The sequence below is a fragment of the Numenius arquata genome, chromosome 2 (assembly GCF_964106895.1).
Source record: "Numenius arquata chromosome 2, bNumArq3.hap1.1, whole genome shotgun sequence".
NCBI lineage: Eukaryota > Metazoa > Chordata > Aves > Charadriiformes > Scolopacidae > Numenius > Numenius arquata.
Window position 1 is genome coordinate 26,871,387 of NC_133577.1, and position 26,003 is coordinate 26,897,389.

General features: G+C 38.4%; 1 protein-coding gene across 1 annotated transcript in view; it reads left to right on the plus strand.

The window, feature by feature from the left end:
- Positions 1–25,477, plus strand: part of WDR64 (WD repeat domain 64) — a 60,387-nt gene extending 34,910 nt beyond the window's left edge. Inside the window, exons 11-26 of the mRNA XM_074161590.1 lie at positions 950–1,076; positions 3,262–3,410; positions 5,313–5,436; positions 6,682–6,851; positions 8,009–8,176; positions 9,078–9,208; positions 10,503–10,595; positions 13,025–13,118; positions 14,500–14,542; positions 15,832–15,962; positions 17,127–17,232; positions 18,920–18,981; positions 19,386–19,495; positions 20,268–20,456; positions 22,657–22,756; positions 25,340–25,477. Coding sequence (XP_074017691.1) covers positions 950–1,076; positions 3,262–3,410; positions 5,313–5,436; positions 6,682–6,851; positions 8,009–8,176; positions 9,078–9,208; positions 10,503–10,595; positions 13,025–13,118; positions 14,500–14,542; positions 15,832–15,962; positions 17,127–17,232; positions 18,920–18,981; positions 19,386–19,495; positions 20,268–20,456; positions 22,657–22,756; positions 25,340–25,477 — 1,935 coding nt within the window. The remainder of the gene's footprint in view (positions 1–949; positions 1,077–3,261; positions 3,411–5,312; positions 5,437–6,681; positions 6,852–8,008; positions 8,177–9,077; positions 9,209–10,502; positions 10,596–13,024; positions 13,119–14,499; positions 14,543–15,831; positions 15,963–17,126; positions 17,233–18,919; positions 18,982–19,385; positions 19,496–20,267; positions 20,457–22,656; positions 22,757–25,339) is intronic.
- Positions 25,478–26,003: the final 526 nt, after the last annotated feature.

A 26,003-nucleotide genomic window follows, 5' to 3' on the forward strand; every position in this document is an offset into this window, starting at 1 on the left:
CAGGAACATAATGCAAGAATCTGCACCCAAGCTGTCTGCTGCAGACATCTTGGGACTTGGACCTACCTTCACTACAGTCACACTACAGGAGATCCTGGGATGAATCAAAGAAATGGCATTGGATTTCCCTACGATATTTCCTAGGATTATTTCTTTTCTTTCCTCATCAGATCTCCTAAAATTATTGCTCTTTTAGAGAAGCAGCTGCCCAGACCCAGTCAGGGGGCTTCTTGGCCAGGACTATGAAGTTAGAATTTGACTAACTGCATCAAGATCACCTAAGAAAAGCCACTGAGATCTCAACTGAGTGACAAAGCTAAGAATAAGGAGCAGCTGAGAGAGGAAGACCTCCAGGGACTGTAGCACAGCAAGCAGAATTATTCATGTAATATTTCAGAGATGTAGCTCAGTTATCAAATTCAGTTGAATATTTCTTGGGTTTGTGTTGATGTGTTTTATGGGCTTACATTTTATGGACCATTTAAACCAAAGATACAATGATTTTTGTAAACACCCACAACACTCCCAGTATTGATGGGAGCATTGTACCAACATACGTCTTTGTGTTAAAATCCCAATTAAAAATTCAGCCCTGCCTTTTCATAACACAGTTGAAAAAATACAAATAACTTGCACAAATGCCTATATAAAACTTAGCACAGTTTTGGCAGATGAATAAGAATTACAGGCAAGAGGTGGTGACAGAATAACTTTAGAGAGAAGAGCAAGATTATTTTGCAGGTAAATATACCATACAGTAGTGTCTTTTATTCTTAGTAAAATGAGGATACAGATACCTTTGGTATTTGCCTTGCTTATTTAAGGATGTACCATGCTTACGATTTTCATTGGACGTTATAATATTACTGTCATAGAAACAAAAAGTAGTTGAAAATCCAATGTGATAACATGATACAGTACTGGTTTTTTCCCCTCTCTTTCCCTTTAGATTTTTAGAGTGTGGGATATACAGACCCTTTCACTGCTGCAGGTCTTCCATGATAATGAAGGTTGTCCTGGAGACATAGAGACCATTGCCATGGTATTTGACAATGATCGTGGCACGCTTATCACTGGTACGTTACTGCAGTTCATATGTGAGAGCATCCATCCCCCTTCTCCTAGAATGCAATTTCCTTTATGATTGCATACAACTGAAGTTGAATACAGGAATAATATGAGTTATACAGAATACTGGGAGGTAAGGGTATTTGCACATTAGGACCATTTTAAAGTGGGTCTTGTTATATTTGGTACCAATTTCAATATAGAAATATGCATGAAAACATGCAGCATGGGAATTAACAACAGGAACCAGAGGAAATGAGAAAGGCTTCTCTGAAGGCAAGGTGAGCCTTCCTTAGAAAAAAATAAACTACAGATACTGTTCTGTTGCCTTGTCATTTCTTGAAAGGTACGAAGTTGCTGATCTTCCCCTAACTATTCCTCTAGCACCCTCCTCCCATTTGGACATCAAAGCAGCAAAGTATAGTCTCTGCAGAGCTCTTACAAGTGTATTCAAACTCCTTATTTAACTCAGTAGCTAGAGAGACCCACAATCTGTTGTGTCAACAGACGCACTGTACGATTGATCAGGAATGAAATCTTATGGGAACTCATCATGAGGTTTTTGGGCTCTGTTTCCTGACCAGGAACCTGGAACCTTCAAGGGAAGGACCAGAGCTTGACTGGTGTCACTAAGGATGTTAGACTTCTGTATCTAAGGCAGAGACTCTGGAAACTGGCAGCATTTTTCTGCACCAGAGACACGGTTGCTGAAAAAAAACCAGCTTTGAACCTGTTCTGGGGCTATAGAGGCCGGAGACATACCAGGCAAATAAGGTCATTATCTTTCAAGACAGCTTTTTCTGTCCTTGGTTTAGGAACAAGGCACAAAGCTTGAAAAGCTTGTCAAATCTGAGAAGATGAATATGAAACATTTTGTTTTCAGTGACCTGGTAGCTTCCGCTGAATCTTTGTGCCAGTAAACCTGTTTTAGAAGCCTAAATATATGCTCTGAACTAGAGTACACACATTGCTATATGTATTTAGGCATTTGGAAAGCACTGCAAAGCTTAAGAAACTTCAGCGTCTAGGTGTTATTTAAAAAATACCCAGAATATTAATCAGCCTAGTTTTTAATCATGAAAGGATACAGATAAGATCTTCAGTTCAAATTTAAGTTAGTGAGATTTTCAAGGCTTAGTAATGTAGGGATTTTTCATGGATAAATCCTTGACAAAAAGAGGTAACTTTGCTTTTATAAACAATGGTTGGAGCAGTGCCTAAATATCTGTAAAAATCTGCTCCTGGACTCTCTTAATGATTCCATTAAAAGCCTAAGTGAATGTCTTCTTGTCCCTGAAGAGGGCAAGAGACTGAGGCTATATGTGGGCAAATGACTTCTCATTGCGATGGACCTGACTTTAGAGAGGAGATTTTCAGTAATTAGTTCACTAACATCCATAAATGACAGCTCACCTTCATGCTTCATTTGAATATTGCCACAGCTTTCCTTCTGTGCCTTTTCCAAGCTGCTGGCCTCTATGTCTGGACTTCTGCCACGTAATAGGCTATTTCATCCTTTGCTGCCTACTCACTGCTGACTGCTGCTCCTCTGCTGGTAGAACTGCAGTAAGACCAGAATTGTAATGGGAGGCTGCATGTGTAGTCTGGCTTGTGAGCCTGTGTTGTAAAAAATCTGTCCTTTCTTTTGTCTTGTCTTCCCCATCTGCCTCGCTGTCATTGCAACCCTTCTGATTAGCACTGGAAGGTGTCTGGAAAACACCATTGAGACCTGCAGTGCCATATAAAGGAGGATACTGGAAAGACATTGTCATTGCCTGCAGATGGAATTGCTTTATCTCTAAGAAAGCGGATACCAGAATTTATTTTAGTGATAGATCTGCTGGTTAGAGTTTTATTTATCTGAGTTCATTCCGTTCCATGCCAACTCACTCTGGGACTGGGGGATTTATGGCTCCTAATGATTTGGAGTCAGGGTATCAATCCCATCAAAGGTGCACAGGTGGTTGTTTAAGGCAGATACTTAGCCGTTGTTTAACTGGTGCTTTGTGTGGCGAACATGTGACTGTTTTCTGGTTTAGAGAACAGCTATTCTCAAGAAACAGACAATATTCCTTATCCTCTTCAGAAGAACTCAAATGAACCCTATGGTTACATTAAATCTTTTTGAATCCAGGAAAAGTAACTGGTATATACACAAAATCTATATATTCTCGCTCTTCTCACCCTGTGCAGGTTCAACTGTCATTAATATTTATTCCCTAACTCATATGATACAAGCCACAAGACAGATGCCACAGACACATGAGAAAAGAATCAATGTTCTGGTTTACAACAGGGCTTTTCACCAGATTCTCACTATCTGCTCTGAGTCAATATTAAAGGTGAGTGTAAGTTGTCACCATTTAAACTGGAAAAGTCTCAGCTTTTTTTGTTACAAAGAAGTTACTGGGCAATAAGATAAGTGATTAGTGTTTATTATTCAAAGTGTTGGTTTTGTGGCTATTTTTGTGCTCAAATTCTCCAGGGAAGTAGTAGCCATGATGAATAAACTAGTTGGTTTCAGCAGCATTACTTTTGTCAGAAAATTACTTCCCTGACCTGCACTGACATAATTGCACTGCAAGTACCAGGCAGATTGAGCAAGGCTTCAGAGGTGCTGTATTTAGTTGTAATTTTATTTCCTTTGGCTGAACAGGTACACTTCACCTGTTCCTGCAATGGATTCTTGCAAGTATAGCAATAGTAGTGAAAGTCCATTGGCTAATTAGGAGCTACAATGGAAAACGTCCATGATGTCAAACTGTACATTCAATCAGCAATTCGTGCAAGCACAATTACACATTATTCTTCAATTTGGAAGGCATATCTGATAGCTTCTCTTTAAAGTTTAGGAAGTACTTGAGTCCCAGTAAGCTTAGTAGAATATAAATGTGTACTTTAGACATTCTATGGATTGGTATAAAACATGAAAAAAGTCACTTTGTAAAAGCAGGGTTGTGTAAAAGATACCACCTTTCTTCACTAAAATTGAAAAGTTTCATTGACACATACAGTGTGCCTCAGCTATAAGCTCTGAATTTTTAACCTCCTGTTTTGCTTCTTATTCTTTTGTCTGATCTGCTTCTATTTGGCTAGCAGTTCTGGAGCCAATTTGCTGACCTTCTGTAGATCCTTTCCTCATTCAAATAATTCCATAGAAGATGTTGTTTTGAGCCTTAAGGATTTCATACAGTGAGGGAGAAGTGTTGAATATAATAGCCAGTTAACAAGAAAAATAAAGTGATGGACATAGCTTTTATCACTTTTTATCACAGTTCTATTTGTGTTGAAACATTCATGAGAAGATTCAATTTGCCTATTAACTTTACCATTTGCATTTGAACCACTAAAAGTTGTTGCCATGCAAGTGTCAGAAAACCCACAGATTAATAAAATGAATCGTTACTGGTGTAATTAACAGCGTGACAATGATTGTCAGGGGTATCAAGGACCTGCAAGTTTTCATTAACTCTTGGTGGGGTCAGATGACAAGATTTGTAGGGGGAGGTTGCATCTCTTATTGGGTCAGCTGGTGATGCATGTCATTCCTGCAGAGAAAGCCTCATTTGTGTAAAGGTTTGTTCATTTTATACACTCAGCAAAGATGTTACTTCTCACTGTAAACCCTGCTTTCCTTAAACCACCAAGGCTACGCCACCATTACAATTACAAGATAGTTTTAGGAACTTGGTGCTGCAGAAAATCAGATCCAGACAGTGCATATGACATGAGTGGCTACTTCATAAATCCAGTTGAATCTGAGCTATTTCACTACAGCAACCAAACTTAATGGTAATGGTGCTTCATTATAAGGCAGTTCAAATTCCCAAAAGGATAAGATAATGATCAGATATAGTTGTTCCTACATTTCTGGACCAAATGTTTATGAAAAGATTCATTGTGATATTCAGCATAGAAATTATAGCTCTAACCATTCTTTCTATTTAGATTTCTTTGCTTTTGCCCTGCAACAAGTCTCTCTGACTATAAAAAGGGTCTTTCCCATAGCATACTAAATAGAGTCTCCCCTTGCTTGAATTGCTTCTCTGGGGAGAGATTTTCAGGGAAATTACACTGGTATTTCAGTAAAAGAACACGGTAGTGTGCTATTGTAACAGAGAACCTATTTCATGGAACGTGAAAATTTGCTCTTGGAAATATTCATCTCTCCAATTACACTAGAACACATTGTGTGATGAGTTTTTGAGGTTGTAGTACAAATAATTACCATCTTATTTTTTCAGGTGTGGGATCTAGAAACAGGATATCAAATATATCAGATTGAAGATGCTCATGGGCTGAATATTGAAGTGACCTGTGCAGCCGTTGAAACAAATGGCTTTTATCTTGCTACTGGGGCATGTGATGGTAAAGCAATTAAACAATTACCACATTTTTAATGCATTTATTTAAAATGGCACGTGACACGAGCAGACAGGACTCTTTGCCTAGACTGTCTCAGTGACAGAGAAATGACTTTTGGCTTTCTTCTAAGATGAGAGGAAGTATGCATAGAAAGGAATGCACAGCTGAAAAAGGCAGCAGGGGGAGGATTTTCTTGGTAGGGTTTTATTTGATAGGTGATTCATAGAAAGGTGATTCTTGGCTGATTGAGCTCTGGTACTTTGCAAGCCTATTGCTCTCTAGAAGACTGTCTGCAAAGCTCTTGGTCTCAAAAGATGATTTCTCACAGGACTTGGAACCTAGACCTGTGTACCACACTGTAACTGAAGGGCTACAGATGGAGAAAGGTAGTTTTTCAATTTTGTAGTGTCTGCAGGCACTGAGCACTAGAATATATGTGTTTCCTGAACTTTTTGGTTGTGTTATTAAGGATGCATCATTTTTAGGTAATGTGAAAAGACCTCTCCAATACGCAAGAGCTACACTGAATTTGCAGCAAACTCTGATAATTTTGTAATCTGGTAACATGGCTGAATAATTCTTCTTACATCCGAATGTTCAAGAGTACACACCTGAAGTATTAAAATATATGAAAGCTACCTAACATAATGAGGAGCTGGCCTTTTCCATCCAGCATACTGGCTAATGTTTCTTATTTATGCTTGGGTGCAGAGACTCCACCCTTTATGGATCTTAAGAGCATGACAGAAGATGAACGCTATCAAGTCTTAGAAATGTGGAGTCATATGTAGTAACTGCTTCACTTAATGCTCTAGCTCCTTCTCCCCACTAACTCCGTGGGACAAGTCCAGCAACCAGGTCCCTCTGCTTCCTGCTGTAGCTCAGAACCTGAAGTCATCTGCCTGACTGCCCCACCACTCTGCTTGCTCTCTGATGGCATTAGTACAGAAACAGCAGTGAGATAGGGAGTGGACTTTTATCCTTTGAGGTGCAGCATGAAACAGACATGGAAAAAGATAGAAAAATGATGGTGCTAGTGGTGAAGGCATTTTCGGGTAAGTTTTGTGTTTCTAAGGGTGCTTTCTGGTGGCATCTTTCAAAAGATCAGTGACCCAGCTCTGAATCTTCAATTGGATTTACTTTTTTCTTCTCCTTTCCCGTCTGATCCAGTTAAAATTTCTGACTTTGTAGCACAGGTTATTGCTGAAACTTAATTCCCTTCTCTATATCTTTCTTGTCCTTGTGTAGGAACCATGAAAATTTGGGAGTTTGAAAGTGGGCAGGAAGTTAAAGCCTTGCCTTTGGCCCAGGACAGCAAAGATGAGTGTCGTCTGCTGAAGATAGTTTATCTGAAGGCTGATGAGAGTCAACATGTGCTTCTTGTTTTGGAGCAGAGTGGGAAGATGAAAATCATTCAGGTTTTTCAAATATACTTATATAATTATTAATTTTTTTTTCTAATTTCATTTGGTAGCTCCTAATTTTCAAGGTAAAATAAGACTTTTTCATTAATTAGTAGACAAACTTTAGAAGCTGTCAAGGAACAATCCATTTTCTGCATATCATCAAATTAGCTTTCTGCTTTACTGTCTAAGTGTTAATATGTTCATTAGTCCATTGCTGGTTTCCAGCATTCTGATATTTTCTTTCCATGCACTTACTATAATGGCATCTGAATGTTTGTCTGTTTGTGATTGAGGTTTCAGTAGTTGTAGGTCTTTAAAGGTAAAAGTTTTAACATACTACTGTTGTTATTATAGAGAGTGTTTACCCTGTTTAAAGAGCTTCTAGTTCACCAGCAGCTGAGACTGGTTAGAATTTTCTTCCTCAAATTGGAATGTTTTACTTTGGACAAAATTCTCCTTATGAAACTTTAAAGCTACTATGTGCAAGGGAATAAAGGTTGCGGGGAAAAGTAACAAGTTTTATTAGACAAATGATACAGTTAGACCTGTCACCTTGGTAAATCATTTGTTACTTTTAACCCTCCTGAAAATAAAAAGCCATTTTATAGAGAGTTTGCTTTTGATATCCAGATTTTTCTGAAATACTGCATCGCACCAGTTGCCCCCAAGTGTTATTACTGAAAATGTTAAACCATTCATGAAATATAAATGTATACTGTGACAAACAGGGTAACTCCCAGTCACCTCTAGGCACAATGGGGAGGAATCAGTGACCCAGGGCCACGGCTGAACCGTGGCTTGTTCTTCTCACACAATTGGAACAACCACCAGTTTTTCTGGTATGGTAAATATGAACTGGAGACTAGCAGTGTTAATAAAATAAGCAGCTATAACTAAAGAGACTTTAAGAGGGTAGTTAAACTGCATAAAATCAAAAGCTCTGAGCTCCACAGCTGGACAGCTTCTAATATAACAGCAGATAATTTAAAGTGAGCTGGAATATCTCTGGCTGGCACTTCAGTTGCAGTGTGGACACATGGTAGGTGAAGTCTGTAATGCTTTTTGTAGTTTGGCACAGGAACAAGCTTTTGCCACACACTTGCTGATCATTTTCTTATGAATAGAGAAATCCTTTCGTTCCTCTTTCATTAAGTCAATTATTTTAATAGGGTAACTCAGTTCAATCATATGTCACATGGATGCTTCCTGAGTCTGTGTCATTTCCACGAGGGAATCCAGTTGTGTCTCTGTCATTGAAGTCTGACACCTTACAAACCCATTTTTTTCCGGATATTCAGCTGCTGTCTGACCCCAGTTCTCAGCAAACTGATACAGAGGTGAGAAACACTTCAAAGTTTCACATCATTTACAGAAGATTAGAAACTAAAATGTTTACCATGCCCTCAAGGATTTAATGTCTGAATGACAGCATAAGAACCAAGTAAGTGTTCCAAACTTTTCAGTACACTGAAGGTCTAAAATAAACCATGTAAGAGAGTGATGGTTTCTAAAGGCTATCTCTGCCTAATAATCCATTGCATGGCTGTCGCCATGATGAAGCAGTTGCTCTGAACATACACTTCACATTCCTGCAGAAAATAGTTGAGGTTCTTGTATGAATTCTTCTAGAAATGAAATGCTGTTCATTACTATAGATAGACTAACCTTCAGTAATAGCAGCATGTAAAGATCAAGCTGGGTGTTAAAGTGATTCCATTTTCTTTTCTTATTGCTTTGGTAATATAAGATGCCAAATTTGTGTTTCAGTTGTTGCCCAGTTTAACTTGAATAGTCCATGAGACTTCAGTTTTGTTTTGTATAATTTCATGAACTTTGTAACAAATCTGGATGATGTTTATGGAAAGGTAGGATACATCTGTTCAGTGACTTATTCCTTTCACCTGATTAGAGTATCTCTGTAGACACCTACTTCTGATTAATCTTCAGTTCTTACAGCTGTTTTTACATGCTCTAATTGCAACTCTGCCTTACGTAGCAGGTCAGGTTGGCAGATGGAGATCCCCACCCTCTGCAGCAGGGACTCTCCCAGTATTATCATTCCCTGCTTCCTTCTGGTGCTTCTGTGTAGCTCAAATACAATACTATTAAAATAACACTGAATATGCACTTGTTGTATACACTGTCAATTTAAGCATCTTATTAAGTTAACAGCTAAAACATTTCACTCTCTAGTGTCCACATTGCTTCTACTCAATTTTTTTTTAATGTTCTTTGTAGAATTTTGTACCTTCTGTGGAAATTAAGTGTTTTGATGTTTTAAAAGTAGAAGGATGCAGTTTGATAGCTACAGGAAGTGCAAACGGTACAATAATTTTGTGGGATTTTGAATCTGCTTCTGTTAGATGCCTGTAAGTATTGCTTTCATGGAGGCATTTTGATGTCCAATATTTCATACAGACTTTTCAAATGGCATACTGGAAGTTCTAAGATACTCAATTGTAAAGGGTGATGGACAAGCAGGACTTAAAGTAGCAATTTATCTGTCCCCTCTCCCTCCCACTGCAAATTACTTTACTAGCTAGTTCTGACACTGCGTGTAGAAGAAGTGATCAAGACAGAGATTCATTTGATGAAGGGGTGATGTAATTAAGAATAGTGTTTTAACATAACTCGGCCCTGCCACTGAAGGAAACTCTCACTATGTGAGTCGCTCTGTCATTGACTAGAGGCTGCTAGTGAGCTGTAGAACCATCCTTATTTTGGAAGTTTCAAGTTTGGGAGGACATCTGGAAATAATGTCACTTTGCATGATAATGGCAGATATGCTACATTATCAGTATTGTTGTCTATACCTAGAAGACTAGAATTTGCATTCAACAAGGAAAAATCTGAAGTGATTTTGGAGGTCTGGGAGTAAAAACCTTTCACAGAAAGTAACAAAAAGGGAGGGTAGGATGTTTCCAGACATTCTCATGCAGATTAAGCTGCTACATCAGGAAAGTGAACGGCTACAACATGTCTGGTTAGACTGAGTGGAGCAGCACAGCATTACTTCTGTGCTGGTGATGGAATACATGCCTTTTAAGACAATACAAAGTCAATATTTATCTATCCTACCAATACTTTCACAGCATCCTTCATGTGTAAAACTGGCATGTTTGTGAGAAAGTGAGCTGACTTTTTCTGTACCACAGGAAATACTCAAAACTTAATGCAGTTCTGGCTCTGTCATCCTTTGCTTTTGCCTCCCCATATATGAGGAATTCATGTGAACGCCTGGAAGACAGGGAAGTCAATGCTTTTTAAGTAGACTATTCCACCCAGGGTTCACATGACTGGCTTGAATGCCAGGAAAAAGGTACTTTTCTAACATTAACTTAGCTAGTTAACTTCAACATAAGTTACTTTACTTTTCTCTTAAATACCAATTCTCAAGAAAATATTTGGCTGAATGATGTTTTCATTATTCCATCAGGTTCTTGTTTTTCCTGGCACAGGCACATTCTATACCTACTCTTCACTGACATTAATCCATCAGACCTGATTAGCGATTCTAAAGAACTGTGTCTAAAACTTTTAGGTGACATACATTCTGAGAAATGAAATGTTTAATTTTTTAGATTACAAATAAAGTCTGCAACTTTTTCTGGGAACAATAGGCAACTTATATGACACACCCTGTACAAACATCTTTATTTTCAGGTGTAAAATTAATGAAGACAGCCAGGCTTCAGTTCTTCAAGCATCTGGAGTCAATGCCATGTTATTCCTTGTACCTAGTGCTTTCTTTTCCAGGTAAGGCACATTTTATCTTCCCCCAGGACTGGTTCAGTCATTTGGAACTTTGTTGTAGTACACTGATGTAATGTTTCTCCAAGATAGCTTGTTCAAACTGAGATCTTCTTTGTATGTAATCAATTCAAGTTCAAATAGTTAATTAGCTTTCCCATCCTGAAATTTTTGTAGAGTTTATCAATCCTTATTATACGTCCTTTTTCTACCACTCCACTCAGCTGTCCTTTTGTCCTCTAAATGACTGGGAGAGCAAAGTCCCTCCCACTATAAGAGATCAGGTTCGTGACCACCTGAGGAACCTGAACATACCTAAGTCTATGGGTCCTGACAGGATGCATCCAGGTCCTGAGAGAATGTCTGAAGTAGTTGCCAAGCCACTCTCTGACATTTGAAAAGTCAAGTCAGGTGAAGTTGCTGGTGACTGAAAAAAGTGAAACATTGCTGCACCCATTTTTAAAAAGGGTAGAAAGGAGGACCCTGGGAACTACCCACCTGTGAGCCTCACCTCTGTGCTTGGGAAGATCTTGGAACAGATTCTCTTTGAAGCTATGCTAAGGCACATGGAGGATAGGGAGGGGATGCAGAACAGCCAGCATGGCTTTTCCAGGGGCAAGTCCTCCCTGACCAATCTAGTGTTCTTCTATGATGGAGTGACTACATCAGTGGACAAGGGAGGAGCTACGCATGTCATCTATCTGGACTTCTGTAAGGCCATTGACATAGTCTCCCACAACATCCTTCTTTCTAAATTGGAGAGATATGGATTTGATGGGTGAACTGTTCAGTGGATGAGGAATTGGCTGGATGGTCACACCCAGAAGGTAGCGGTCAACAGCTCAATGTCCAGATGGAGATCAGTGACAAGCAGTGTTCTTCAGGGGTCCATATTGGGACCAGTACTGTTCATCAATGACATAGACAATGGGATAGAGTGCACCCTCAGCAAGTTTGCAGATGACACCAAGCTGAGTGGTGCAGTTGACATGCCTGAGGGACAGGATGTCATCCAGAGGGACCTGGACAGGCTCGAGAATTGAGCTTGTGTGAACCTCATGAGGCTCAGCAAGGCCAAGTGCAAAGTCCTACACCTGGGTTGGGACAACCCCTGGTATCAATACAGGCTGGGAGGTGAAGGGATTGAGAGCAGCCCTGCCGAGAAGGACTTGGGGGTACTGGTGGATGGAAAGCTGGACATGAGCCGACAATAAGCACTTGCAGCCCAGAAAGCGAACCGTATCCTGGGCTGCATCAAAAGAAGTGTGGCCAGTAGGTCAAGGGAGGTGATTCTGCCCCTCTGCTCCACTCTGGTGAGACCCCACCTGGACTACTGTATCTGGCTCTAGAGTCCTCAGTACAAGAAAGACATGGATCTGTTGAAGTGGGTCCAGAGGAGGGCCACAAAAAGATCAGAGGGGTGGAAAAGCTCTCCTATAAGGAAAGGCTGAGAGAGTTGGAGTTAGTCAGCCTGGAGAAGAGAAGGCTCGGGGAAGACCTTATAGCAGCCTTTCAGTACTTAAAGGGGGGCCTTCAGGAAAGATGGGGACAAACTTTTTAGCAGGGCCTGTTGTGATAGACAAAACCATTAGAAGAGGGAAAAATTCAGACTAGATATAACGAAGAAATTTTTTACAATAATGGTGGTGAAACACTGGAACAGGTTGGCCAGAGGTGGTAGATGTCCCATCCCTGGAAACATGCAAGGTCAGGTTGGATGGGACTCTGAGCAACCTGATCTAGTTGACGATGTCCCTGAGCATTGCAGGGAGATTGGGCTAGATGACCTTTAAAGGCCCGTTCCACCCCAAACTATTCTATGATTCTAAGTGGGCTACCCTAGCTGCGCACTTTGCATATGGGTTTTACATTATCACAGTTATTCAGATATTTTTGTCAAAAACAGAGCAGTTGTGACACTGGTGTAAGTTATGTGGCAAGAATCTCTCATTAGCACAGTTGGAACTTTTCTTGACTTAGAAACACAAACATTGAAGGCCACATCCAAATTTTCTTCCTGAGTTTCTTCCACAGAATCTTATTTCTGAGCATTGTCTTAAAAGATCGAAAATAAGTTTCTATAATTAGTTGAGAATTATTTGCAAAGCAAAGCACTGTGTGAAATGAAAGAGAACAAGCCATTGGCATTGAATTTTCCCCCTCCACTTCTTGAGGATGAACGCTAGTGTTAATTTTGATTTACTATGGATTTAATTTGCTCAAAACTCCTGACAGGAAAGGCTGGCTGTTTAATATGCAAATATTGCCTAGTTACTTGGATAAATTTCTAAAACACCAACAACCCTTAGTCTAATCAGTCTAGTCAATTCAGGCACTGTTTTATTATGCTTTATTACACTGGATGATGTTGATTTCCAGATAGCAAACAGTATCTTCAAGAATGTCAGTGATCTCCAATAATTTCTTTCACACAGGAAGATTAGTTCCATGCCCTCTACTACTGCTACTGTGAGGCGTGGTTTCAGGGTCATTCCAGAGCACAGGAGCAGTTCTCTCAACCTACATAAGGTAGGTGGAGTGGCTTCGTGGATTTGGTAGCATTCAAAACAAATTTCTGTTTTCATTTTTGTTTTGGTTTTAAAGTCATCTAGCTTACTAAAACCCCTCCATAAAGCTATGCACAAAACTAAATATCAAGAATTACAGAGAAATGAACTTTGTTGACCTAAGATGAATGAGGTGGGGAATTAAGAATACATTTTGGCGGGCAGCTGGCTCTGTGATACACAGAATAGCTGACTATCAAAGTGTTTGTCAGATGCTTATCACTAGCAATTCTGACTTTCAAATGGGGGTATAGAAGAACTCAACGGGGAAGGTAAAATAGACAGTCATGAAGTACTTCAATAAAAGTGGAACAACATCTACATTGCAGCCACACTTGCTTGGATACATTGCTTTGAAATGACAGTATGATAGTTTTTTTAAATGTATCATCAAGATGCCAGTGTCTCAATCTGTGTATTTTTTGTTAAGGATAGCATTATGATTTTTGTGACACTTTTTGTCCTTTTATGCCAGAAAAACATGCCATATCTGCAGAGCAACAAATAGGAAGTAGGCAAAAAGAGGAAAGTCCTGCTACCTCTCCGATTCTTTCCAGCATTTTGTTTCAGCAGAGCGTGGCACTTTCATAGATTCCCAAGTAGATACAGGCCTGTCATCCGCAAACTAAACTATACAGTATCTTGTGCTATGTAGTTGTTAGAATAACAAAATGGACAGACATTTGCAGCTCTTGAAAAGATCCCCATAAGCCCAACTCATCAAGCCTTACAGATCAATAGGTAGGATGAGATCGAAGTGGCTTATCCTGTTCTAAGATACCTCACTCATGGCTGTATAGTTTTTCTTGCCTTATTTGACTTCGCAATTTTTGAGGCCAGTATACTGACTACTGTGGATCCTCAGAAGCCTATAGAGTAAGGCACAAATGAAAGACTATGATAATTCTTATACTGAAGATGTAAGTAAATGTTACTACCTTTTATGCAGTTTTTTCATCTTTGCTCAAGGCAGTAGCAAGACTATACGCACATACTAAATTAAACTCTCTAAGTAAGAGATCTAGATTCCATTCACATGACTGTAAGTGATTGACTTTGCTTGTCCTAAGAAATTAATGCCATTCAGCCAAATTTAATTTTAGCATGCTCCTAAATTCCAATTAATTTCATTTGTGATTTGTTCATCTGTGATTTGGTTCTCTTCATATGAAATGTTTCTTGTTTTCACTCAGTACTGTCCCAGATTGAATGGAAATTAGGGAATATTTCAATCTTTCAATAAAAACATTAAGTTCTTAAAATAATTTCAATTAGAAAAATGTTCTGTAGTTACACCCAACATCTATTTTCTAATTCTGTTACATTTTATTCCTTGCTTTTAGGAAAATGTAAAAAGTGATGAAATTAGTATTCAAATAACAACAGGTATGGAAAGATGTTGTTTTTCATTCTCTTTGTTGCTGATCCATGAGTTCTGCCCAGATTACCACAGAAACTGAGTTTGTCAGTTTGTCTGGCAAACTTTTTTTAGAAAAATTGGGATACCATTGGAGTGGATGACACACCTCAATGTCTTTTGCTTAGCCCTGATTTGCAGTTATTTCCCAAAAGTCAGGCCAGGATGCAGGATATGCAAGGGCTTAATTGCTGATTTTTCTAAATAGACATGATGCTGAAAACCTTTCAGAATTTGAGAATGTCAATTGTACACACTTCTCTTCCATGTAAATATTTGAACAACGAATTATTGAAATGGTATAGCAAGAGTCAACTTGAGTCAAGTATGAGTGAATGGCATCACAGACAAAATCTTCAAAAGCAGATGGAATTTTAGAAGGAAAGATCTTCCCTAGAGTATATATCCTTAAAACAACAGAAACAAGAGAGACCAAGTGCTTTAGGAGTTAAAGCGGTGTAAATGGAGTCAGTGAATTTGCAAGAAGTAAATCCTCTAGATTTTTCTGAATTCTTTACACATCCTCTGCTGCAAAGCAGACTTTCCTAATAGCAAGAAATTTGATCACCTGAAATGTGGATTTAAGCTGAATTTATTTTGCAAAGAAAACATGCCCTTAAACCAGAATATCCCTAAGCCTTGTAGCTGCTCAATGAAATAGATGCTCATGTTAGGTCCTGCATCCACGGAATGTCCATTTCACTGAAGACCTTCATGGGACCCACCCAGCATCTCCAGCTCTGGAGAAGTCACAACAGGAACTCAAAAAAGGTTCTCTGTGAGCACCACCTTGCACTTAGCAAAAGTTTTTAATTGGATAAGTAAGTATAAAACTCTATGATTCCAGAATTGTTAAGTGTCATTTAGTTATTAAACTTCACTTCATTGCTGAATTTATAGTAATCTTTAGCAGCCTCATGCAGAGGCTGCAGAACTGCCCCTGAGCTGTCCTGATGCCCACTGTATTGCAGTCCTCCACTCTCAGTGGTGCTTGCAGTTTCTGTAAAATCTTTTGCTGTCCTCTAAATAAGGATCATCCACATCATGGAGCCGGCTGTTTTAGATAAGATCATGAAGATTGTTCAAATTTCTTTTCAGTTGTCTTTTATCCATATCTGTATTGTTTTCAGAATAATGCCATCTTGATGATGGAGTTCATTTTCAAATTTACTTTTTTTCTAATGTTATGTAATTTTTGTGTATTCAAAAGCAGTAGTAAAAGTTGTTGAGAAAATGAATTATCATTTATGTTCCAAAGCAAAAGACACAAGTAAGTATAAGAATATCCAGTACTTGAAGATAAGCGTACCACCCAAAGCTGTGGCAGAACACTCACCAGTACTGGCTTCTGCTCATGAAAATGGCTGTATCTGCCTATGGAGTATTCAGGTAACTATCTGAATGTCTTTGGGATGGGACTGTACCATTGAGAATGTAATTCAACTAATCTTTGGAAATATCCTTTTTAACTAGTAATTGCAGCAGCAAATATTTTATTGCATTTTTTGGTCAATAGTTTCTTCCATGGACAAATTAGTTCTGCTTTAATAACTGTAGAAGAGAGTAATGGCAAGTAGAAAGTGAAAAAAAACATGATTTGAAATAATTATTACAAAAACTGACTGTAAAGTTACGTGAAAGTCTAGAATTTGATTTTTCACCCACATCATTTACCTCCTAAGAAAGGATGATGGCAACGCACAGTGTCCTACTCTCAGAAAAAGAGAAATATCTCTGCAACATTGCACAAGCCAGTTAGCAGTAGTAGGTAATATTGGTCATTGTGACAGACAGTGATCACAAAACATCAGCCGTGTAAGGCTTTAACAGGAATCCCAGCAAAAGTAAGTCATAGGGAGAATTTTCCAGAAAGATGGTAAGTTAGCTTTGCAGATGTTTTATGCAAAAATACAATAAGATGGTAAATGCCCCCAGGTACAGTAGGTGTGGACTTTGGGTTTTGTTGTCTTCATGGCTGATACATTAGTGTGCTTAGATTCCTGTAGGAATCCCCAAGTTCAGATGACAGTGACACCATCATTACATAAATGACACAGTCAACATTCTTCTTATCTGCAAGACTTTCTCCCTCACCTCCTCCCAAACTTGAAGAGACAGTAAGGGAGAAAGTCTACAGATGCTTGCTTGACAAATGTAACAAGTTGGTGAAGGAGACGTTGTCAGTCCATTTGCAGCAAGAAAAGGCATTTGGGTAGCAAATGAGATGCTTATTGATGATATTCCACAGCAAATGAGAGATAGGTGGTAAAGTCGGGGTAGATACAGATAGACTGTGAATTGCTTGAAGAGTGAAATAGCTTGTTCTTTTGATGTAGAAGAGATGGAAATCCAGAACAACAATACATCTCAGCTCTCTTGATCATTCAGTGGATCAGGAAACTACTTTTTTAGCTGCTTTCTGAAGAGATATGAGCTGAGTAATACTCAAATCAATGTAATAATCAAATCAATGGGACTCAACTTCTGACGCACTGATTATTTTTTTCATGTAGGTATTATAAAGAGAAATATGTGTTTATTTATTTATTTTAGGGAAACTTAGTGAAAGAACTTTTGCCATTTTCAAAATATCCTTCAGTTCCTCTGACAGCACTATGTACAGACATCTCCACTAAAATGCTGTTGGCAGGCAGTAAGGGTGAGTAAACATGTTAGTCATTCTGTTCAGGACAGTTTGTAGGACCACAAAATAGCATGCTGTAGATGTGGCAGAAACATGGAAATGAAAAGTCCAAATGCTGCCAGACTTTCTCCATCAAAGCTATAATTAAATAATTGAAAAAGGTATTTTCTGGTATAAAAGGAAGGTAGATTAAAGCTTAGCATGACATTAATAGCATTATCAGTAGAATTGTTTTTGTAAAAAGACACACAATTTTCTTTATTCACAAGCTCCGCATTTACTTTTCATTTGAGTTACTGTATTAATAACAAGGGCAAAGATTACTCCTAAGAACAAGCAAAAATTTCACATCCATGGTAATAAAACTAAATAAAAAACCTACAGCTGTGGCTGTACCGAGAGCCATGATTCAGACACTGTTATGGAGTGCACAGTAATGGCTTCAGCAATACACTGCTATATATGGGAAAAAAGCACTTGTGGTCTATGTTAGCAGCTAATTGTTAGACAATTTGTCACACCAAATCTGGCTTTCATTTGGCAGAAAGTCCAAGAGTTTACCTGCTGTGTGATTCTCCTCTAAATCTTTAGAATCACTCTGGCAATTTTCCTCTTCTGTATCAGTCATACAAGATTTTTGTACTTTAATGCATCACTTTTCTTCTAGAGTACCTATTAGAACTGTTTCCTGCCAGCTTCCTGCTCTTATGCTGTCAGAAGTTGGATGGAGCAAGGTTTTTTCCCATTTGTTTCAAAACTGAGCAGTAGATTGACATTCATACTGAAAATGAAGAGGAGTTTCCACTCATTGATTCAAATCAGTAAATTAGTTCAGGAAGGCAGCATGCACTGAACGGGATTTTAATTAGTTGTGGAAAAGTATCTACCTTATTACCTATTTATCTGATACTCTCCCTTTGTACTTTTGTGCTTGTGCCAATGTGTATTTGCTTTTCATGTTTTCCGCACCCTTCTATCTGTAGTGCTACTACCACTTTCTTGCTCTTATTACAGATTTTCCCTTGTTAGGAAAAGGTCAACTTCTCTGTCATCCTCCTTGCTTGCTTGCAAACGCGCAGCCTTAGAAACCAGATGTAATTAGTGTGAAGGTTGGAATTACACAAAAGATTCCCCTGTCTAGTAGTAGAAATGAGAGATAAGAAGCAACTTCAGCAGGAAAGAGGGAGCCTAGGCAGGAAACTGAACAGTCGTGAGTCCTAAAGAAAATGGTTCTTTGATTCTAGTTTCACATGAGTGCCCTAAAAGGTTGTAAAACATTACGCTTTCATTATGTATGCAATTAATCAAACTTCATCCATTTTACCAGGACTGAAAAACAGTTTTATCCCCAGGAAGCTCTCATAGCTAGTTTGTGCAATAGATAGCTGTCTTGACAAGATGAATCTTATTTTTTACTCATTTAAAGAAAAAACTTTATGTTCTTTCCATTTCAAACCTGTCCAGTTAATGACAAATTGTTCACAAAGAGTATATATATTTCTTTGCATATTAATGAATGGTCCATTATTTTCTGCTTTGTGCTTGACGATGAGACAGTGACATTCACCTTAAAATAACTTTCACTGACCTGTAATCTTTGCTTCATTCTGCCCAGTGTTTACCAAGAGCATATGGTAGCAACTAGTGAATGTGTAGATCTAATGAAATTTATTGATGTTTTGCTTTTTCCTTTCTTGAACAGAGGGATATATTATGCGCTGGAGCATTGCCTCATTCTTAGAAGATCCAGAAAATAGTAAAAATGTAAGGAAAAATCTGACAGATTTTCTTAACTTGAACAGTATACCACGATAAGACAAATAGAGAAAAATGGATTCAGAGCTCTACAGGGACTAAAAATGTTTCCTGCACATAAAGGTCACGTCTTTTGCTTGAAATAATAACTTGATGCTGTGAAAAACAAGAAAAACATACGTAAAATGCTGTCAGCATTATTCCATTGTGTTCAAAGAGGCTACATTAAAATGAATTTATCCATTTCCCCTGAGTGGTGTTTCCAGCATATGCCATTTGCAGGCTGTTTCATGGAGGGATTACTTTTTCACCTCTTAATTTTCAGAAAGCCATGCTGATAAATCCACTAAGCTTGCAACCATGATGGCATACAGAACTACCTGAAATGTGGTTATGTTTCTTTTTTCCCTCAGCAAATAAAGGAGGAGCTCTGCTGGAGGGCACACTCCGCTGAAGTGGTTGACTTAGTTCATGAAGAGGAGAAAAACGTGGTAGTGACAGCATCTATTGATGGTTCAGTCAGGTACAAAAATGACTAATACTTCTTATTGTTATGGCAAATCAGTTGAACTATCTATCTCCAAAGTTGTTCTTCTCGATGGACTTGTATATAGGCTAGAACTTAAGTAAAATACAACATTGGGTGCATGCATTTTCTGCTCTGGACCTGAAAGAACTAGTTTTTGAATGTAACACTTTCAGTTTTCTCAGGAAGTCAGACCTTTTGCAGACTGTCATTTTCTTCCAGCAAGGTGACCTTGAATGCATACATAACAGCCTCATCGTTTTAGAAATAACCCCCTGTTCTAATTCTATTTTAGCTGTCAACACTTGCTAAATTGACATGGGTCCTAAGCATTGATCTAACCAATGCTTATGCAATTATATCATTGCAGTCTGAAGATGCTTTATAGACAACTGTAATTTCTTCTTGGCTGACAAGTACATTTGAAGGAGTTTGTTTTGGGTTTTTAGGGGAATCAATGAGGAAATTTTGTGTAGGTCCTGCTTTGGTGGCAGAACCTTACTGTAGGAGCAATTCATGATATTAAGATGAACTGTTCGTTTTCTGATTTTTACAACATCCTTCTAAGATTTTTTAACTCTTGAGTTACTTACATTATAAACAGTGAACTTCAATCTCATTGACTTCTTTTATGACTAGCATACTGAACTCTAGAAATAGTGCTGCAGAACTTGATAACGTAGACAGATATTTTGTTACTTTTGTTCCACTTCTAAAAGTATCCATTTTTCCTTTCTGTCCTTTGACACTGCTTCTACTATGTCTGTAGGCTCTGGCATGCCGTGAACGGATACTATCTTGGTTACGTCGGACAACCCAGGAAGTTTGAATTATCAGATATCAGCTGGTTGATTTTGCCGTGTGATGTTAATACCTTTCCTACTATAATTAAAGAGCAAAGTAAACATATGGAAAAAAATAAGAAGTTTGAGTATCCTCTGATGCTGGACAGGGACAAGTAAGATCTCATACATTTTACATGTGTGATTGGGGGAACAATTCTGAAAATATACTTTAAAAGCAGATTTCACCTGGAGGCCAGAAAAAACATTAGTATTTCCTATAAGCTATTTGGAAAAATCCTTTTAAAAAATATTTTTACACAGCATAGATAAATGTTAATTGTTATGACTAGGTGATGTTCAGGATTTGAATTCAGCAATAGTGATGACTACTCTCTGATTTTAGCCTGAGTCTGTATGGTATATACACTGTTCAGGTTAGCAGCCTGTTTCCCTTCCCATTCCAGAAGCTGATATGCTTCCCAAAAAATTTATTGAAAAAGCTTAATGTGAATAGTTTCAAACCAAACCCATATCTTTCTGTAAGATTAAACTCAGTTTGATCTTTCATTTTTAAAAAATGGTCTTCTAAAATTTGCTGGGATGTTGTGGATACATTCGCGTATCTCTGATAATGATGTTCTGACACTGGCATAAATGTTGTGTGTTCAATAGCAGTGCTGGACCTCTCTCCTTCTAGGTAGGGTTCTCAAGGCATGTTGGTTAGTTACAAGTCAAGCCAGAGAGCCTTGGCCCTCCAGCTGAAGTCGTATTTCCAGTCCTGGAGCTCCCTGGTTCATTAATTAGTGGGTTGACCAAATGAACGTAAATAGTGAAACAGGAATCTTCAGAGGCAACATGCACATTGCTGATAAGGCTTCATATACCATGTGCATTTTTAGGCTGCCTTTTATTTTAACCAAAGCACTTTGGGACAATGGGAAATCTCTAAGGTGCTTTACTGTTACCCCATTTAGGTTGGTATCCTGCTAACACTTACTACTACATAGAAATCTTACTCGTGAATAGTCCCACTGAAGTCAGAACAGTAACTCATCAATAAAGAGAAGTGCTTGGCTGTGTTTGAAGGACTAACCTTTGTAGTCTTTTGAATAGTCAGCAACTAGTTTGAAACCTCTGGAATCAAAGATACTATAATTAGGCCAGCTAACCTTAAAGAAACTTTGCATAAATTACATGACTGCGTCAAACTGTGACTACTTTTTGAGGACCCTTCAAATATTTCAGTAAAGGAGCATGGCTAGCATACATTTAAAACACATTAATTAAACAGACAAGAAGCAAATGAGAAGCCTGCTTAACTGTGCAGAGAACTGGGGAAAAAAAAAAAAAAAAGCAGCCACATGCTGCACAATAGAAAGTTTCAGACTTATCATTCTGTATAGTCTGTGTGCTCTCACCTTAAGAGCAACTTGATTTCTCTGGATTAATTGTACCAAACAGTGTAATGGATAGCTAGTCAACCATCATTCAAAAGGCTGTGTTACTTACAAATGCTAGGCTTTGTTCTTGACAGGATATAGGAGCTTCTTTTGGGTCAAATCAGTTATGGAATCATAGAAACATAGAATGGTTTGGGTTGGAAGGACCTTAAAGATCATCTGGTTCCAACCTCCTGCCATGGGCATGGACATCTTCCACAGCATTATCTTCATGATGCTACTACAATTTGCTTATTGGACAGCTGTCACATAAGTCACTAAGATAGTATTTTAAATTTTCATTTAACAAATCGAGTTATAAATGCTGTTAACGGGTATCACCCAAATGTGCATATACCTGAAAAGTACAAACCCAGCTGAATAGCATAGGTGCTTACAGTTTAAACTGTGATCTATTGAGTGATTTATTGAGAAATGCTGGCAGGTAGATAGACCCATATAGAAAAGGTCTTGGTTTCTCTCTGTAGTTTGTAACTCCCTAGCTTTTGTGCTCTGACTTAATTTTTATAATTAAAATTACACTGTGTTAATCTGCACTAACAGACACTCTACTCTAGATCATTTCTTCTTGTGATTAACTTTGGAAACCAGATATATGACCAGAAGAAACCTTTATTATGAAAGCAGCATACAGGAATTGTAGTCAGAACTGACAGAAATACTGAAAGGCCATTATCAGAGAGCAAGTTAGCACCCAGTTGTGGTAACTAGTATTTTTTATATTAACATAGGTTCACAAAGTGTTAGTGAATTACTTCATGACACCTATGAAGGTCCTAATATAAATTACATTTTGAAGATATGTGGAATAATTATACCTCAAAATAATTTTATTCTGGAGCTATGTAAGAATGCTGCATACAAAATTGCCATTTTGATAAGAGCATCACATTTTTCTGTCTTGTGTGTACAGGTGGAAGTCACCGATCAGATCACCTTCAGTTTTAAAAGAGCCTGAACATGTGGACAAATTTCAGGACTTTAAGTTTTTCCAAGCTTTGACTTCTCCAAAGGTAGCTAATATATATGACAAATTTGTTTCTGTTCTCTGCATCATATAGGAAATGCAATTGGATTTCTCATTTGGAAAATAGCCATAAATAACCCTGCATATCCTTCTCATTCAATGGACAAGCTAGAACAAAAAAATGCATAAATGGAGGGATTGAAGAAACCTCTCTGGTTCTTGTTCTCATTATTTCACATTTCCAGATTCCAATTTAGAAGGAAGCACACACTAATTCACTTGTTTGCTTTGACAGTATTAAAAATGCTAGAATTTTCACATGCTCCAACAGAAAGCCTAAAGTTTACTTGAAGGAAGTGTGAAAATACTACAACAGTGAATCCCTTGTTATGCTCAATAGTTCTTTCAGGCTTCCCATAAAATCAGAACCCAGGAGTTCTGAGTCAATTCAGATATTATTATGAATACTTTCTACAACTCTCACTGAATAATGGTGGAGCTCCTCCATGGTTACCAGGCTTAGCCCTTAAAAGTCAAGGGAATGAATACATTTTTTTCTTGCATTTGGAAAATGGAAAAAGTTACAAATCCAATGACCATTTAACAAAAAAAGCTTTCATTAACACCTTTCTGACCATTCTTCTCCAAAGGGCCAACAGCTGCTAAGGGGTATGAACTCAACATCCTCTCCTAAAATTTGTGGTACTGTGAGTCTCCTGTGTACTACACTGTTATCCTAACACAGCCAGCTAAGGTCTAAACAGTAGTCAGTAAAAGACATTACTCCATGTGACCAGCTACTTTTCCAATGTACCTTGGGTGAAAGGATAAGAAAGTAAGTAGAACACACTTCTCTACTGTTTATTGCCCTGCCTTGCCAGCCACGTCTTCCTTTCTCACTTGTCCTTGCTTACTGGGACACTAAGGATACCAAGAGCAGCTCTCATCTCATCTGGATGCTTGATTATTTGAAGCTAGTGGATTACTTGCTGCTAAGCAAAGGTAGTCAAGCATGCAGCTTTGAGGCATCCTGTCATTTCACCCCAAGGCAGCAACAAGTAAACAAGCTCCCATAAGTCACAGTTATAGCAGTCACAAATGCTGCACAGTTTCTAGAGCAGCCTGCATTTAAATCATAGGGAAACTGATGTAGCTGCTTTTGTGCCATAGGAGCATCCACTACAAAGTAACAGCAGTTGATCATTGGTCCCCTGCTGATACAGCACTGTGTAATAAGAGAGAACAGTGCTAGTGGGAAAAATGTGTTGATGCTGGGTACAAAACATGAAATTTTCTGTAGCAAAGTCAGTGGTTGAGTACATTGCAGCATAAGTTAGTAGAGGTGGGCTCTGCTTTGGGTTTTACCTGGTCATTTGAAAGGAGGACTCATTGGAGGTCTCATAGCAGAAGATACTTAATACACGTTGGCCCTGGAGTCCCCTTCTGATTGATCTTTTGATGAGAAAAAGGTTTTATTTCTTACCATTTGCCTTAGAGCAGAACAAACAGTGGACTTCCGTTTGCACTACAGTCTAGGGGTGTGCTATTCAGGGGCTCTGCAAATTCCTGGAGTATATAATTAGCTTACCACAATTCAGTTATCCTGTCTTTCTGAAATGGGCAATGCCTAGTAATTAATGCACATAAGTAATGCTTATAATTGACAGACACTGGAACGAATTCTTTTAGGAATGTTTTACATTGTTGAAGATGTGGTATCTCTTAAACTGTTACTACTGCAGCACATTCAGTAATGTATTAGTAAGACTGTGAAAAAATTTAAGTAGAAAATCTCTGTATAATTTACCATTTCAAATTAAACTTATGTTTTCAAATTTAATGGAAACCAAAGTTCTTTGCAGTATTTCAAGCTGTAGGTGCATTTTTTTTCCTTTTTGGAGGACCATCAATTGGCCTCCTCAGGTGAAATCATGGCTATATCATGCAATGACCATTTCATTTCCTGCCCTGTCCATAAGTATAATACACAGGTAAGTCTCAAGATTCATGTGAGTGTAGATGAACTGCCAGGGTACCTGAGGTATTTTTGTTCATCTGCATATTTCCCAGCTGGCTGCTGAAGTGTTTGTGATTTGCATAGCCCAACAGAATAGCCAGACTAACAGCCCTGTGATGAAGGGAGGTCTAGGAGGGAGTTCTTACCCCATTACCTCCTGGCTAGACCTCCACTGCCCTCTGATAGCATGCATCCACCAAACCTGAAAAGTACCCTGAAATTTATTCCTTTATTGAGCTTATCCAAGGTCTTAATAGGTGAGAGAACTCAGCAAGTGTTTAAAACTAGTGTTAACTTAGGTGATAAAAAGCATTTGCTGTAACTGTCTTGATTTTGTGTCCCTTGGGAAGCTGGAATTTTGCTGGTTATGCATTTTCTATAGCAGAAGAATGATCCCCTCCTAATTAAAAAAAAAAAAAGTTCAAGGCAGCCTTTACATAGTACCAAGAAAACTTGTGCATAAATCATAATGTCTCCACATTGTAATGATATACCTTTCTTCAGATAACATGAATGTTACCATGCAATTATGCAATTCAATAACAGAAGTAATGCCTTCATTACCTTTTATCTTCAGCTAGTAATGCACTGACTTTGGCTTCCCTTGGTCAGATTCATAGACAACCTTTGGAAAGTTTTCAGTCTGGAAACAGAGAGGCTGGTGCAGTATTTGGGTTTCTTCCTATATATGAGGTAAGCACGAGTGTTCTCTACCTTTTGCATTGGCATTCATACAGAAGCAGCCATTAGCACTAGTAAATTATTACAATCACGTACTCTGACATTCTACTGTTAACTGTCTGCTTCTTGATTTAATTTTCTTACATGGTTTGCATTACTGCCTATCCAACTCCATTCTCTGTTTGGTGGAAGCTTGAGAAGCCAGTTGAAGAGAGTGTGCCACAAAGTGAGTATTCCAGACATTTACTTCTCCTGTTCAACCATGTCATTTAACATTTTGCTGAGACTTGACTCTTTTAGCCAGCCCAGAAACTATCGATTCTTATCTGCACACAGCTTTGGCTACTGTAAGTTAATACTGTTTTATGGGTACTATTGATTTGATCTATTGCAAGCTGTCTAGCAAGGCTTCCTAGGTTGTTCTTTCTATGGAGAAAGACCAGAATGTCCACAGCCTTGTCTATCCCACCTATCGTAGGATGGAAAGAACCACGCTAGCAGAGGTGCTGATCTCACTCTATAGAGTATAGCTAGAGAACCAGCTTGGATCAGACTCCTAACATCTAGATGGCTAGTTGGGTGGGATTAATAGGGT